The sequence below is a fragment of the Sciurus vulgaris genome (assembly GCF_902686455.1).
Source record: "Sciurus vulgaris genome assembly, chromosome: 12".
In the NCBI taxonomy this organism is placed as follows: domain Eukaryota; kingdom Metazoa; phylum Chordata; class Mammalia; order Rodentia; family Sciuridae; genus Sciurus; species Sciurus vulgaris.
In genome coordinates, this window is record NC_136473.1 from 111,155,001 (window position 1) to 111,171,459 (window position 16,459).

Here is a 16,459-nt window from a genome sequence, read left to right on the forward strand (position 1 = left end):
AATACAGATTCCTGAACCCCAGCTGTGGGGTGGGCCCAGGAATCTGAGTGCCTATCAGGGGCCCTCAGGGGCTTCCAGGAACTGCGCTCTGGCAACCTGTCTCCATTTAGCATCATCAGTCACAGAGAACTGGTGCCGCCAGCATGTTCCTGGCCCCCACGATGACAAGCTCCTGCGTCGTGGGACACCCTCTGAGCCCTGCCTCCCAGTCACCCCACACTGTCCCCTCTGCACATACCACACTTCACACCAATTCAATGCAGCAAATGTTTATTGGGCACCTACGAGAGTCAAGGCATATCATACCAGGTGCTATGGGGCACAGAGATGGGCAGGCAAGCCTCACCTTGAGAGGCTGACAGTCCAGTGGGGGAGACTCACTCACGGGCGGAGAGGCAGAACCAGGGGAGCTCTGGGACTGGGGCGGAGGTCAGGCAGGCCCACTCAGATGGTTGCTGTGGGGGAGCGGCATTCCAGCAGACCTGGGAGGGGACCAGGGCTCCCAGAGGTGGACTGGAGCCAGGAGGACACCTCAAGTCCCAAGGGGGCGAAGAGGAGGGACTTGCAGTGGCTGCTCCGAAACAGAGAGCCGAAGGCCGTGGTTGGACCAGGGAGGCCGCAGGGCTAACAGGGAGCCAAAGCTGGAGAGCGGGCGCAGGCCAGGCGGCAAGCACGCGGTAAGGAAATCGGCCCCGCTCTGCAGGCAGTGGTGCGCCACGGAAGGGTCCGCGAGGGAGTGGCAGGATCCACGTCCTCAGCTCTGGGCACACGGCTGCGAGGAGCACATTTCTCTCCAAGTGCTGTGGATTCTTGGCACAAAGCACACCAGCCTGGTCTTGGACCACAACCTTCCTGGGCTGCCCAGAGCTAGGAAGCAGTGGCCCTGCTAGGTGACAGTAGAGCTGACTTCACCGTCTGCACCCCTCAGAGAGCAGGAAGCGAGGCTTTCCAGAGCCACCTGAGAGCCGGGAGCAGGGCACTGAGAAGGCACGAGGCAGACATTGGTCACCTAAGCGTGGCAAGGATGCGCTCAAGGAAATCGGGAGAGCCAACACAGAGAGGTGGGAGAGGCATAACCAACGTCACCCAGCCAAACCATCCCCAGGGCTTCCGGTGGCCCACCTGACCCTGCAGGATGGACCCCGGGATCAGAGCAAGGGCTTCTAGGTGCTCTGCTCATGGAGGCTCCAGGACCCCCCTAGCTGTCCAGAGAGGAGGGGGAGTGGCGCCCACCCCCTCCAGGGCCACCCCAGCCTGGGAAGGGATGCGAGGCCACTGCTGTCCAGGTGGACACCGCAATGCTGGTCAGTGAGGGCTCCCCCAGGACCTCCACGCCAGCTGAAGCCGGTGCCTGGATGGGGACCCCTGAGGGGGGAGAGGTCACGGCTGGGTTACCAAGGAGAAAGGCTCCTGGGGTGCTGGCATGGGCCTCCGGGCCTGACCCAGCAGGGCCCCCTCCTCCATTGCTGATGGTCCAGAGGCAGGGATAGGAGCTGCAGAGGAGAGAGAGACTGTCAGATGGCACACCAAGGGAGGTACGCCACCAGGCGGGCACAAACACAGCTCTGAGAAGGGCCAGGGCAGGAGAGGGCTCTGGCCAGGCCTGTGTTTCCAGCGAGGGCACAAATGGCCCCATTGCTGCAGAAAAGCCAGAGAAGACATGAGGTGTAGGGGAATGAAATTAGTTGTCCTGACACCTGAATTCTGGTGCTGGCCTCGCCACGAGCAAGTTATTCCATTTGAAGCACAGTATCTCATCTCTCTGGGTCTCACTTGCAGCCTGTATAAAATAGGTAGGGCAATGCAAGGAAGGATCTGAACTATACTCTGTGAGAATGACCCCTCCCTGGCCAAGAGGCTGGTGGAAGCCCTGGGTTTGAGTCCTCACTCTACCCACAAGGCCCTGTGACCTTAGCAGAGTAGTTAATAACTCTGAGTGCCTGCTCCTTCATCTTCAAGGCTTGCAGTATGATCTTACATACCCTAGAGACTGTTGCAAAGATTAAACAAAAAGGTAAGTATATGGTGTCTGTGACCGTTTGACATATTTGACTCCATGGAAATGGTATAGGCCAGGATCTATGGGCAATGACTAAACAGACTCCCCTTTACCTTGAGAGTCCATGTTACCTAGGAAATACTTCTCCCATGGGACCGCCCGCCTCTGTACCCATCAACAGTTGCTTAGCATGACATGTCTGGCAATGCAACATGGCAGTTCTTATATGATGAAAATTGTTCTCTTTTTGGTTCTCCTAAACACTGTACCATGTTAACAGTGATGTCGACAGTGGTTGTTTAGATGTTAGTAACCATTCTTTAGTTTGTACTTAAGTAAGGTCATTTTGATCCACTTCCCCCTCTGCTAATGATTTCAGATCTCATGATGTTAGTTTGTAATTTTAATGTACTGACTTATGGTATAAAAACCCCTACAACCCTGTGCTCGGGGCTGTTCTCCCAATAGCCATTTTTGGGGCATTGTGTGAGACAGTCAGCCAGCAGCTAATCAAGACTCTCAAACTTGAACTTCTCAGTGGTGATCGGCCTGTTCTTAAGTTGCATCCACAACAATGCCTAGCACGTGGCACTCGGTGAATGGCGGTTGTTATCATGACTCCTCCTTCTCCTGGTCTCCACCAGACAGCTAGGGTCCCTGGCAGGAACCTGAGGCTGAACCCCTTCTTTGCCATCTCTACTTCTAAGCATGGGTTCAAAATTTGCTTGCCCATTGGAATCACCTGGTGAGTTTAGAAAAGAAAAAAGACAGATGCCTGGGCCCCATCCCCCCGAGAGTCTCATTATCTGGTCTGGCATGCAGCCTGGGTATCGGGAATTTTGAAAGCTTCCCAGTTGATTGTAATGTGCAGCCAAGTTTGCACATTAATAATAGAGAACTCAGGTGCACGTGACTGAGTCAGAGCAGTAGAGTAACTCCCAATGTGCAGCGCCTTAGGCTGGGTTCTCTTTGGCTGTTGCTGCCTTGTCTGAAGTGGCCTCCTGGATAATTGATTCCAGTGACACAGTACAGATTCAAAATTGAAAGATGACTTGGTGAGACATTAGGTGACTGGTTTTAGGCCTAGAAAAAGCAGAATGTAAAAATGGAGGAACTTTGGATTATGTAGAGGGAAATAAGGGGGGAGGGAGCAGGAGAAGGAAAGATGGTGGAATGAGACAGATATTGTTACCCTATCTACATGTACGATTACACGAATGGTGTGAACCTACATCGTGTACAACCAGAGAGATGAAAAGTTGTGCCGTATTTGTGCACAATGACTCAAAATGCAGTCTATAAAAATAAAATTTAAAAATAAAAAAGTAAAAAAAAAATTCCCCCCCAAAAATCTTAGTATTATTAATAACATTTGATGACTATATTAATATAAAGACAAATAAATTATTATTGCATTTTTAAAAAAAAGAAAATGACAGCTGCTGGTCACACGTCAATGTGTTGGAATCAGCTGGGGACAGTGTTAAAATGCAGAACCTGGGGAGTAGGTCTGGACTGGGGCCTGAGAAGCTGCATTTCTGACACGCTCCTAGGTGCTGCTGATGTTGCTGTGGCCCACAGGGTCCAGAGCTGGACCACCCTGTGCAGCAGAGCAGACGCCTGGTCTGCTGAACTGTCCTCCTGAAACTCAGTCCAAACTGGGACACGTGGGAAGGATACCCTGCACACCAGATTTTAAAGACTCAGTACAAAATGTAACAAAAATCTCAATAAATTTTTTACATAAGGTGCATATGGACATGATTATATTTTGAATATTTTGCATTGCATAAAATACTAACAGGTTTATTTTCTTCTTTTTGAAATGTGGCTAGTAGAACATTTAAGCTCACGTGTGTGGCTGGCATTTGCAGCTCACTTTTTGTCTGTGGACGGGGCTGGTCTGGGTCCAAGGGAAGAGCTCTGCTTGGGGCCGGGGCCGGGTGTGAGAGAAGGAAGACGAGGGTCCCCGAGGGTACTGACAGTCACCTGCCAAGTTCTGCTCTGCACACTGGTGGAGGTGCCTGGCTCCCAGAGCCATTTGCAGGGCCACTGTTGACACCTGCCTGATGCAGCAGATCAAGGTTACTCAGTGTGCACGGTGACCTGAAGCCCCTGGTTTTCACACATCTTGGGGGACCCCAAAGGCCTCTAGTATTATGGGGCTCAGATCCCAGCAAACAGGGCAGGCTCAGAGAATGGAGGGGATGGGCCTCTGCAGGCTCACATGGTCCACGCAGGCCTCTGGGACCTGAGATATGGCACTGGCAGGAGGCACCACAGGATTTTGTTAGAGAAAAACAAGTGTTTTTGTCCATTTTAATCCGTCCTGGATGGTGGCAGTGTTCTTCACGACTGTGTGGAGCATCAGGTGAGGTTCCCACGGAAGGGCTCTACAGACAAAGCATCCTAACGCACTTCTCATTCTGACCTCACAGTAGCTCCTCAGAGTAGATCAGACCATTCCAGCGATACAGGCAGGAAAGTCAAAGCGTGGTAAGGCTGGGAACCCGCCCAAAGTCAAAGGCAGCACAGGCAGATGGCGACACAGCTGTCAGACTCCAGGCACCTGTTCTTTCCCCTCCACCAGGCTGAGGTGCTGAGGCCCACAAGTCAGAGCTGGACACAGGCCTCTGGGGTGAGGCCACACCTCGGGTCCCAGTGCTACCCCTGGTCCTGATCCAGGCTTCAAGCCAGGTCCACACTGTGCCCCCTTTTAGAGGGGGAGACTTATGAGAATATGGACAACCTGGGACCTTGATTTCTCAGCGTATTTCTACATATTTCCTTTTCAGTCACCTATACTTGGTGTGTGTGTGTGTGTGTGTGTGTGTGTGTGTGTGTACCTTATTTGTTACAACCTCAGTTCAAAGTGTTCTGACTGGTTCAAATGATCCCAGGCCACAGTGTATTTGCCCTTTTAAACATGAAATGCCTGTACTACACAAAAAGAGCAGACGGCCAGTGGGTGCCTTCCCAAAGACCTTCCTGCAGCCACGAAGAGTTGGCCCCCTTGTGTCTTCACGTCCTAGCTGCTGAGGAGTCCGGACCTCAGCTGAGGCTGAGCCAGTCTAGCAAGAAGGCACTGGGTCCCCAGAGCACAGTAAACCTCTGGAACCACCAACAGCAAGCTTACCTGGGTCCTGGGTTGATGGGTCCGTTGGAGTGGGGCACAGACAGGATGCTGGCGTGGGGTGTGGCGGACAAGGAAGTCCAGCTGTCAGGTCCCGAGAAGACTTGCAGATTATTGCTTGAACTTTCTATCAAATTCACTTTGGGGAAACAACAAGAAGTTAAACTGACGGGACACACAGAACAAATAAAGATGGCGACATTATCCTTGGGCAAAATATAACTATGGCTTGCACTGCAGGCACCGAGGGCTTGTTGGTCCTTTCCAAGGGAGATGGAAGCAGACAGTCTTGGGCTACTGAAGCAGCAGGTCACATCACAACCCCACCTCCAGTGACAGATGGCCCAGGGTAGGGGCAGCTTGCCCTCTGCGACACGGATCTGCCCAGCTCCTTCTCCACATTCACCCCCCTTGAGAGTAGGCCAAACAGATTCCCCTCAGTCAAAGGGCCTCGGGGTCCCAGAGATTTCTGAGGTCCTTATTCTCCTCAGTGACACCGAGCAGATCTAAAGTTCTCGAGAACAGTGTCCTCTCACAGGAAGGAAGACTGCGTGACCTCCCGCATGAGGGGTCTAAAAACCTAGAAGACAGAGAAGCAGCATGGCCTGGAGTACCAGGGGTGGACGCAGGGTGGCCCAGCGCACCAGGGGTGTGGAGAAGGAGAAAGGAGGTTGGTCAAAGGACACGCATATGCAGGACTTTGGGGGAATGAGCCTTGAGCTCTAGCATGCAGGACCAGGACTGAGTTTCTAAAGCTGTGCTGCCCTGGAAACGTACTAAGAATATAGAGTTCAGGTATCTAAAAAAAAAAGTTGACTGTATGAGAAAATGGGTTTTTTGATTGGCTTGACTATGTATACTACATTGTACACCTTGAATATGTACAGCTTTATGAATAAAGAAATAATAGTGTCTTATTTCTTTGACTCTTCATTTGTATAAACGTGACTGTAGGGAGAGGGAAGGGAAGGGGGGGAGGGGGAGGGAGGGGGAGGAGAAGAGGGAGGGGGAAGATTCCCAGGGCGTCCCCAGCACCGTGGTGTGCGTGTGTCTCTGTGTCAGGAACGTGATGTCCACTGCCACAGTGCTGAGAGGTGGGACTCAGGAACCATTGGGGGTGGGGGCGACCACTGCATGGGCCTGGGCCGGGAGCCGGTTCCTGACCACAGCATCAATTCAGCCCCACCCCACCTACGAGATGACTCCTCCTGCCACACCTCGATCCAGCAAGAAGGCCCCCAGCAAAGGCTGGGTCTTGATCTTGGGCCACCCAGCCTTCAGGGCTGTGAGGAGGTACACGGTTCGGCACCAGAGGAGCTGAGACAGCAGCCCTGTCGCTCCTTTCACGGTCTGGCACCTGCCACCTCCTGGGGCTCAGCTCTGGCACTTTCCAGCAGCCCCCCCCCCCCCCCCCGCACTCTTCTGAGTCTGCTCCCCAGACAACGCAGGCCCTCCACGTCTGCTTCCCCGTCCTCCTCCTGGAATGCCACATGTCCATCCTTCACCCCTGCCCAGTCCGCCTCTGACCTTGTCTGCTGCAAGGCTCAATCTACATGGCAGCCCCCCTGGGCAGCCTTCTCTGCCTCATCAGGCAGATCCAGTGGGTCCGTTCTCTTCATTCCCACAGCACCTTGTTTCTCAAACTCTAAGGTGTCTGCGCATCTCCTGGGATCTTGTTAAAATGCTGACTTTGGTTCAGGAGCAGAGCCTGAGTGTCTACAGTTCTGGCAAGTTCCCAGGTGAGGCTGCAGGTCTGGGGACCACATTAGAGAGCTGGCTGCATTTTATGATGGTTATTTATTTGTGAAGTCCTGTGATTCCCCAGGGAAGCAGCTGGATACTCCTCCCGTCCTGTCCCCACCACCTACAAGAACTGGGGGCAGAGCAGGTGCTCAGGAGAGGCGCTTTGTGTGCTGAGCCTGGGAAAGGATCCGGCAGCAGAGTAAGACACGGCTCAGTGTCCAGTATCATGAAGCCAAGTATTCTCCCCTCTGGGCAGCAGCTATTGGGGTTGCCAGCAGTAGCTGCCTGTGGGACATAGGGACAGGCAGCTGGTGACCAGGAAAGCTCTCACAAAGGCAGAGCTTGAGGTGACACTGAGGGAGGAAGGGGACTCGGCTCTAAGCCCCCCACCATTTCCCATGCCCTACGCGTTAGCTATTTGTTTTATTTAACGTTGATCTCTTTGTATTAGAACAGGATCCCTATAATGGTGAGGTATTTAATTATTCTGTTCATGTGCCTAAAGCAGAGACTGGCACATAGTCGGTTCTCCATAAATGACTACTGCGTGAATCACTGAATGCTTCTCTCTCTCTCTCTCTCTCTCTCTCTCTCTCTCATCTGATAACCAGGCAAGGTCTGGGTATACACATGGCCAAAGTAGATAAGATATCAGTGAGTGAGGAAAAAAACACACGTGCAAGTTATAGTGTCAGCTTTAAAAAACACCAGACTGCAAAAATGGTTAAGGCTGGGCTTGTACAACTCCAGCTGAATCAAACTAAAGCTGGAATGCACAGTGATACGGCTTTTCAGAGACTTCCTATTTGTCCCCAGCGTTCCCTGCACTGAGCCACGATGCAACTTTTTAAAAAGCCACAAGAAGGCAGCGCGCTGAGTATTTCAGACCCCCAGCCTGACTGGCCTTCAGTGATCAGCCTGAAACTGCTCAGCACCTCAGCACCCTGGACAAGGCCTTTTGCGCCCACTAGAAACCAGGGGCCTAAGTGTTTGATGAAATAATTACAGAACTCTGAAACTCTCATGACTAGACCCCAGAGGTAGGTGTGTAACAACTGAACAATAATGTTCCGTAGCACGTGGGTACAGAGAGGAAAGGGGTTCCCTCTTCAGACCCCTGTTTTCCCTGTTTATCTCCTCCCCTCCTCCACGCGCCAGGGCTTAATCAGCAGAACCACGCACCTGAGGGAGAGTGGTTCCTGTGCACATACGCAGAAGGATAGGGAGCCGGCCGGTGCCCCCGGAGTCCAGAGTAGTGCTCGCAGCCGTGGTGGGTGTGGGGAGCAGGCAGGGGCACGGGCGCCGCATACTGGTAACTGGCATTTCCTGTTGCGCACACACCATCCGGATTGGAAAAGATCCAGCCTCCCACTGGAATAGACAAGAGGAAAATACAGGGACTGGCACGTAAAACCAGCTGGCCAGCTACCTTGCACAGTGTGTTTCTTGTGAATGACACTGACCCTGCCCACGTGGAAATGTCACCACCCCTTCCCCACGAGCCAGTGACCTGGTTTCTCTGGTGATGGCAAGTCCTATCAAAGTGTGCAAAGCCACTATATTACACCGGGACATAGCTATACAAAATACAACCCGAATGCAGAAGTTAACAAAAACGCAAAGGCTACGTAACTTCTGGCTTCATTTCCTTACAATAAATGTGCATCTAGGGCCTTGGACCTGTGTTCAACTCACTGGCCTCCGCTGGGGGCTGCTTGATGATGTGGCAAGAAAGGAGCTAAGCCGGCTCCTCTCCACCAGTGGGAAGGTGATGCCTTCCAACCACACACAGGACGCTCACAGCAGAGAAAGAGCCCTGGCCTCACACATCTTGGCAGCAAGTATTTTGCAAAATATTTCATAGAATTGGTTTGTGGTGATTCTGGACAGAAGATTCTACTTCAGGGAGTTCTTGGGCAAAGACTGACACTTAGTAATGCAGGCCCTGAACTAGAAACACGGAATTCTACCAGATCTCAACTGGGATGACAGAGTGATTTAGACAAGGCCAGAGCTGCTCCTGAAGAACTTGGACCAAGCATTGTCACCTCAGTGATGTGGAAATGAGCTTGGAACTAGCACTCACAGCCATTACTTAAATACTCATAAAGTGTACGTGAGCAAATCTTACAAAGTGTGGGTTCAATTGCTCCTGACAATCCTGTCATCTTCCCAGGGTTGTATAAGCATACAACCCAAGGTGTCCCTACCCAAAGAGTGAGGTCAAAGTAGGCCACCCAAAAAAATGTGCTTCTATAGCATATTATGAGATGGCCGTGCATCAGGGCTGTGATACAGGAGTAGTTCTGAAAGCTGTCTTTTGTGGTGGAGGTGGACATTGTAATGGAAGTAGACAGTGGACGTAAGCATTATCTGGACCTGCCCAGAGATTCCACAGGAGTCACATAGTCTTCTGCAGAGATGACCTGTGCCACTTCATCTGCACAACAAGACAACCTCTGTTCAGTGCATTTTCTTCCCTCCATCTCGCCAGCAACCTCAAGTCCCTATTTCTGTAGTTCAAATGCTATTTAAGCTTCAACCATCTGGCACTTTCTTTGAGTTTCATATTTTGTGTATGGTTTTCATATTTCTGTACATTTATAAGTCTGTATGCTTTGTCGCTGTTAGTCTATTGTTAGCTTATTTCATAGATCAACATCACTGAACCTTCAAGGGGAAAATTGAAAACTTCCCTACACTGAATAATAGACTCAAGATTCAGGCATCCAATGGGCAAAACCAGGCAAGACACCCCCACCCCAGGACCAGTTTGCCACCTGTAACGCACACACCTTGAGAAGCTCGCCAAGAAGACTGTGACACGTGAACTGTGAGGAGGTATGTCTCTGCATGTGGCACTAATCCAAACAAAAACTCCTTAAAAAGTCACTTTAAAAAGTGACTTTCCAGAAGTTATTTCTCCAAGTGGTTATACGACCATTTCTGGTATTGAAGATACATTAAGGTTTAGGAGAAGGAGAGAAGAATTCCATAAATTTAAAATGGCAGCAGGGATCTTGGCAAGCCACTACAGTGGAAATTAAAGAGTGTGTGGGAGGGTTAACTTTTCCATTCTCGTGAGTTTCTTGTGAGTTACTCACGTAATCTCTGAGGACGGCCTCCCCCAGGAAGCCTCCTCTACCTACTGGGACATGGAGAGAGGTGCCCTGTTGGGAACATCCAATGCTGCCTTCAGAATCCCAGGTGTACTGCCCCAGCTTCCCCACGGCCTTTTGGTCCACAAATGCAGACTCATCCTCATCTGTGAGGCCACAACCTGCCTGAGGCAAGGTGACCAACTCCAAAACTAGCAAATGTAGGAACAGGGGAAATCCAGAACTGACTAGAGAGGGTAAAGGTGGGAGATAAGCCAGAAGGCACTTTTGAGAGTCCTCAGCTTCACTCACATGAAAACCAGAGTTAAAAAATTCTTCATTTCCATTCTCACCTCCTGCATAAGAGTTGTTTAGCTCCTTATGCCTGGGAACTCTGGAAAAGGCATGAACTTGTCTTGAGTGGAAGAAATAATCAGTGGAGTCTCAATAAGTGGTCAGGAAGGCTGAGTGTGAGTGCAGGGAGGTCACTCCCTGTGTGGCCCACGAACCTCCCACCTACCGTTCCCCCAACTCACGGTGAGAGTAGGCCACGTGCTGGCTCTCACAGACAGCCTCTGGAATGTCTTTGGGGTGGTTTCTGAAAGAGTTAGGAAAGTTACAGCTCATTGTACAAGTCCAGCACGAAGCATACCCCAAATTCTCTCAGGAGAGCAATATCCTTCTAAGAATAAGAGAAGCAAACTCCCCTTTCCTCAAAGCTAGTCCCTCCACCATCCTTCACAGTTGCTGTGTGTATCGCAGATTTGCAGCTGTCCCCAGTGCCCTATCTATAGCCATCCTGTTCAGTTTGATCTTACTGGGCTATGCCTATTGCTCCTGCTTGGCACAATTCAGACAATAATAACAGCAGCTAAGATATGCATAGGTCTTTGGGACACAATTACATGTGATATTCTAGGCCCACCTATGACCCTGTGAAGGAAATGTTGCTATGCACATTCCACAGATTAGAAAAGTGGATCTCAGGGAGGTGAACTGACATATGCAAGATCAAACAGCCAGGAACGGCAAAACTGGGACTCAAAGTCAGAACCTCTTACTTGAGGATCTGAGCTCTCTTTATTATACCATGCTGCTATCATTTTGAACCCTAAAATGGTGGCCAAGATTCTGTCATCTCACACATCAGCTTGTCCTTTGGGACTTCAGTTATCTGAAAAAGTTATAAGTATGTCCTCTATATCATCAATATTTATTCAAGTATTGAACAGAACAGATTCTTGTGTGACATCTTTATAAGCATCTATCCATTAACCCAGAAACTTTAAGATGAAAAGGAAGATTAGACAGTTTTAAAAATAAGTGAACATATTAAAAATTCAGACAATAAAATCTGAACACTTCAAAGGATAACATATTTAGACTCCAAGTCTTGCAAATAGAAAAGTCAATGATCAGTCCCACTATCCACTATTTTACCAAAGAATGGAAAGGAAAGGTAGAGAGAGGGCAAGGCACTGACCCAGAGCACTGGAGTCCTCACTCATGTTTAGAGATAAGGTGTCCCCAAAAGCTCAGGTGTTAGGCCATGCAGGAAATGACCAGGTGATGAGCTGCAACCTCACCACTGGATTAATCCACATGATGGACTGATAATCCGAATGGACTACGGGGTGATAACTAAAGGCAGGTAGAGCATGGCTGGAGGAGGTGGGTCACTGGGGATGCAGCCTTGGACTGCGTCTTGTCGCTGCTTCTCCCTCTGCTTCCTGGCTGCCACAAGGCAGATGACTTTCCTCTGCCATCGCCCTTTTGCCATGAGGTCCTGCTCATTTCAGGCCCAGAACGATGGCGTCCACTCTATGGACTGAGCTGCTGAAACTGTGAGCCCAAAACAGACTTTTCCTCCTCTAAATCGTTCTTGTCTAGCATTTTGGTCACAGTGACAAAAAGCTGACTAGCACAGCCCCAAGTCCCTGATACTCTTCTTCTCCCTCCTGAGAAATACGAGCTTCCCTCCATTACTTACCTTTCCTAGGCTAAGTGTGGTTTCAAAAAATACAACTTATGGAAAACACATTACTCAGAGACAACTGGGGAAAGGGCACAGTGAATTATTTTGTAAATCACTTTTTTAATGTGGTTGTGTTACTTTCAAGAATCTGTAGTAAAACAGAGCCAGCAGAACAGTGCCTGTGAGCAGTCCTCTGGGACCCTGTTATAAGGAACAGACAATTGTCATCCAATTGCACTTTGCTAATTTTATTTAAATGAATATTAAATAAAATTAATTAATGAGTTCCTTTCCAGACAATTGTGAGCTCCACATTTGCAGAGGTCAGTTCATAAAAGTTCACTGAAATTTCTCAACTCACCGCTCCTTGGCATCCAAGAAGGCCTTGGCAAAAGGGTTGTACTTGATCTTGAGAGCTGTTATCTTGCATTTGCAAAGACAAGAAGCGTCAGTGAGAGTGGAAGATGCGCAGGCCCAGCGACCCCGTCGCCTTCAGCTGAGCTGCAGGAGCAGGAGGGCTCCTCTCCCCTCCTCCTCCCTCCGTGCTCCCCTCTTACCCTGCACTAGGGCTCCGTCGCCCGTCCCTGGCACAGGACCCCATTATGCCATGAGGCGAGAATGATAAGGGCCTTGCCAAGGGAGCAAGGAAGGGCCACGTCAGAAGGAGCAACGCCCGGAGGCGCCAAACCCCGAACTCCTTCTTCTGCTCACTTTTTCAACAGTCAGCCACATGAGTCCCTTCTTATGACTTGGAACACAGTCAGGAGGGGTGCAGCTGTGACCCCCTGGAGAGACCAGCGCCCGTCCCTCCCTCCCACGCCATCATTGCCCACTGAGCCACGTGAGTGAGAGGAACACTGTGGCCCCAGCTACCGCCACCGTGTTAGGGTTGGCTGCTCCTTCTCAGAGCCCCTGCTGCGGTCACAGAGAGAGGGAGAGAAAGGGAGGGGACGTCTGCTTTCTAATCTCCTCCCGCCTTGAGGGGTCCACAGCTGCGTTATTCACTGCAGCCTCCCAGCGTCGAGAACATACCCAGCACGTAGAAATGCCCAACACCCAAATATTGAAAAAACTATCTATGTCAGCAAGAACCTCAGACTTTCCAGTGGAAGGAAGAAAAATCAGATAAAAGCCGAGTTCTCTCTCTGGTCCAGAACTTGTGGGAAGACATCAGGAGAACAAGGGAAAGGAGCGTGGGAGTCAGAGAGGTAGGCCGGGCCCCTCTCCTGGCTAAGCCTGGAGAGGTCAGGGAAAGGAGAGCTGGTTGTGGGTGCCCTGGCCTCTCACCCACTGCAGCACCCTCTCACCTCTCAGGGAAACACTGGACAGAGGGAAGTTCTGGGGTTGGATTTTGCAGAGCATGATTGCCACTGGGCACGTTCAAGACCCTGAAGTAGCCGAGTCAGGCTGGGGAGTTGCTGCAGGGCTCACCAGAGCTGGCAGGTGGTTCAGAGAGAACTAACTGTCCAGCACCTGCAGTCAAATGGCAAGGACCACCAACGAAGAGTGCAAGCAGATGTGCACGGCCAGGGCACTGCCTGGACACCAGAGGAGGCCAGGATGCTTCCCAGTTCAAAGGCCACACCCTCCCGTTTGGGACCCAGACTCCATGCAGGAGAGGGAGGCCCATCTGAGAAAGTGGGGACCGTTATCCGAGAAGGACTGAGCGCCCAGTGAGGACTGTTGAGTTCTGTTCCCACTGGCCTATGCATGGTTTCTACCAAGAGGCCGGATACCTTCTAGAAGAACAGCATGTCTGTGCTGTGAGCTCAACCTGCAACTTCACTTCACCTGTCAGCATTAAAACTCTAGTTTCCAGCTCTGATGATCAGCAGATTTTTCTAGGGAAAACTTTAAAAACTATACACTCCAAGCACCACCTTTGGAGACTCTTGGTTGGCCGGATGGGAGCCCAGATTTTTTATTTTAAGCTTCCAAGTATAGAAATGTAGATTAAAACAAGAAGAAGATACAACCACTGTTGATAACGGTGTGGGAGCTATGGATGCAATGCCTTTTTGAGGGAAGCAATTTGGCACCCTCGGTAAATCCTTACATGCATCCCCCTAAAATCCTAACAGGCTCCCCTAAAATCCTAACATAGGCTCCCCTTTCCTTCCTGAGAGGTTGTCCAATGCAAGTAAGCAACAGTAGATCCCCCGGGATATTCTCTGCAGCACCATTTATAATAGAAAATAAAATGACAGGAAACAGCCTAATGGTCCATCAGTGGGGGCTGGGTACAGGAAAGACAGTTTACCAGTGCACAGGGAGATGGGCCTGAATGCAGTCACACAGAAAGATGTCCATCATACACTGCTAAGTTTTAAAAAGAATTTTTTGAACTAATATATTTGTATATAAGACAAGTCAGTTTACATAAGGAAATCTATGTTTGCATATATATTTATATACGTGTAGTAAAGGTGTAGAAAAAACACTTTAAGCTATTATTTGTAGCATCCATGAGGAGTGGGATTCCAAAGACAAAAGAAAAACTACATTCTTACCTTGTATTTTCTCATTTTTACTTCATGTATTTCTATACTGTATTATTATATGCTTTTTAAATAGATACATATTACCTTTTATTTTCCATAATTTTATCAGAAAGAATTCAATGCCCCCAGGTGTTTCTGGTGGTCAGTGGGTCTGGGGACCCCTTGGGAACATGAATGGACTCTGAATTCTGGCTACTCAGTGTTCAAGTTACTAGACCAGAAAACACCTAAGCACCTCAGTGAGCAGGCTGACAGACAGGACAGACAGCATAATGGAACCCAAGAGAGTGCGTTCAGGTTGGTCCCAGACTTGCTTCTAGAGCAGAGCCAGTCATCCTGGCTGCCGGGTCACGGCACCCTCCAGACACACTCAGCTCTGTGCAGGACAAGGGCACCGCCAGGCCCAAAACAAAGACCCTGAGTTCACAGAACTTGGAGTTTGATATCACACAACTGTCTTCTTGGCACCAGGAGAGGGTGTGTTGGCAGGTGCTAGAGTTTGGATTCAAGTGTCCTCAAAGGCCCCTTGGTGAGGCTTGGCCCCTGCCTGGCCCTGGTGGGAAGTGATGGAGCGTTAGGAGGTGGGCCTCCTGGGAGGGCTTCAGGTCGCCGGGACCCTGACCCCCTCACTATTCTCACTCCACAAGTGGTTTTGTTCTGCCACTATACATGTATCATAAATGTGCCCCATGCTGCCAGGCCCACAGCAATAGGGTCACGTGATCATAGGCTGGCACTCCGAAACTGAGAGCCAAAACAAACCTTTCCTCTTCATTACCTATTTACTTTTCCCCTCAGTTGTTTGTCACAGTGACAGAAAGGTGACCAGCCCACAGGCCTTTGGCAAACAGACTAGAGGGAGAGGAGGGCAGCACCCGCCATGTGGCTTCTCTCTGCTGCAGAGTTCTAAATCCTGGAAGACTCGGCCTCCACCAAGTGGCTCGTGGCCGTAACGGACGTCCCTCACGCTCTGCCACACTCCCCCAGTGACAACTGCACACACACGACTTACCTCCTCGTTCTGATAGGCAGTTACCGCTATGAATTGGGTTTCCGGGAAGGAGCAGTTCATGACCATTCGGTGGGCGCCTCCCACGCGCACTATGTGAACCTGGGGTTCGTATTTATGCAGGGAATTCAGCATTATCTGTTGAGGTGGGGAAAAAAGGTAAAGAGAAGCCCAGCCAAGCCCGGTATGTCATGGCGACAGACCAGCCAGCACTTTTGGTTAGTTCCAGGACTGGGACCCAACTGCATCAGGGACACACAGGCAAAGTCCTGGGTCACAGAGCTGCCCCACACCTGGGAATTATCTCAGAAGCTCCTGGGGAACATGACACGGACCTTTATATAGGGGTCAGGGGAGGGGGCTGGAGAGGAGTGGCCCCTAACTGCCCGGCATTCTGTCCACATCCTGGCTTCCCTTCTTCTTCCCATTTCCAACACAATGTGGATCTCAATCCATTAAGGCACATTTTTTCCTTTCATATGAAGGATCCTAACAACTCAAAATGTTGACAATGGCTGCGTTCTATAAGTGACTGAAGGGTAAGGAAATCTGGCACCGATGGCTATACATAACCCATTCTTTAAGATTCAAATGAAAGGTTATTGAAATATTGAAAGTCCCACGCTGTGAAATCTGGTAGGCAGCAGCACTTAGCTTTTCAGCATCCTATTTTAATAAAGAATGGGAACCTTCCGGGTGTCACAAAGACTGGGGTGGCAGCGCCAGCTCCTCCTACAGCGGGACAGTGGTCAGCCCAGAAAGCCCAGAGAACAGAGGCAGCCACAGCTCAGGCAAAGCTGAACAAAGTCGAACCCGGGCGGGAGGCTGGGCCTCCTCCTCCCAGCCCTCCAGTCCTGGCCGCCCGGTGGGTAGTCACCAACAGCCTCCCGGCACTAGTAGGCACGATCCCACTGCACAAGCCGAGAGGAACAAGCCCCCGGCCCACGTTTATCCCATTTGGAGCGACCTTAAATAAAGCCTTCCTGTTGAAGGTTTGTTTG

General features: G+C 50.4%; 1 protein-coding gene across 5 annotated transcripts in view; it reads right to left on the reverse strand.

Moving 5' to 3' along the window:
• Positions 1–937: 937 nt before the first annotated feature.
• TBX19 (T-box transcription factor 19) overlaps positions 938–16,459 on the reverse strand; it is a 34,113-nt gene continuing 18,591 nt past the window's right edge. For 4 of the 5 annotated variants that reach the window (XM_079106589.1, XM_079106588.1, XM_079106587.1 and 1 more), the window contains 6 exons: positions 15,462–15,596; positions 12,310–12,371; positions 10,510–10,571; positions 8,058–8,246; positions 5,136–5,271; positions 938–1,493 (listed from right to left, as the gene is read on the reverse strand). In XM_079106589.1, the coding sequence (XP_078962715.1) occupies positions 1,199–1,493; positions 5,136–5,271; positions 8,058–8,246; positions 10,510–10,571; positions 12,310–12,371; positions 15,462–15,596 (879 nt within the window). In that variant the 3' untranslated portion in view covers positions 938–1,198. The remainder of the gene's footprint in view (positions 1,494–5,135; positions 5,272–8,057; positions 8,247–10,509; positions 10,572–12,309; positions 12,372–15,461; positions 15,597–16,459) is intronic. The other variant, XM_079106590.1, reaches the window with a different exon arrangement.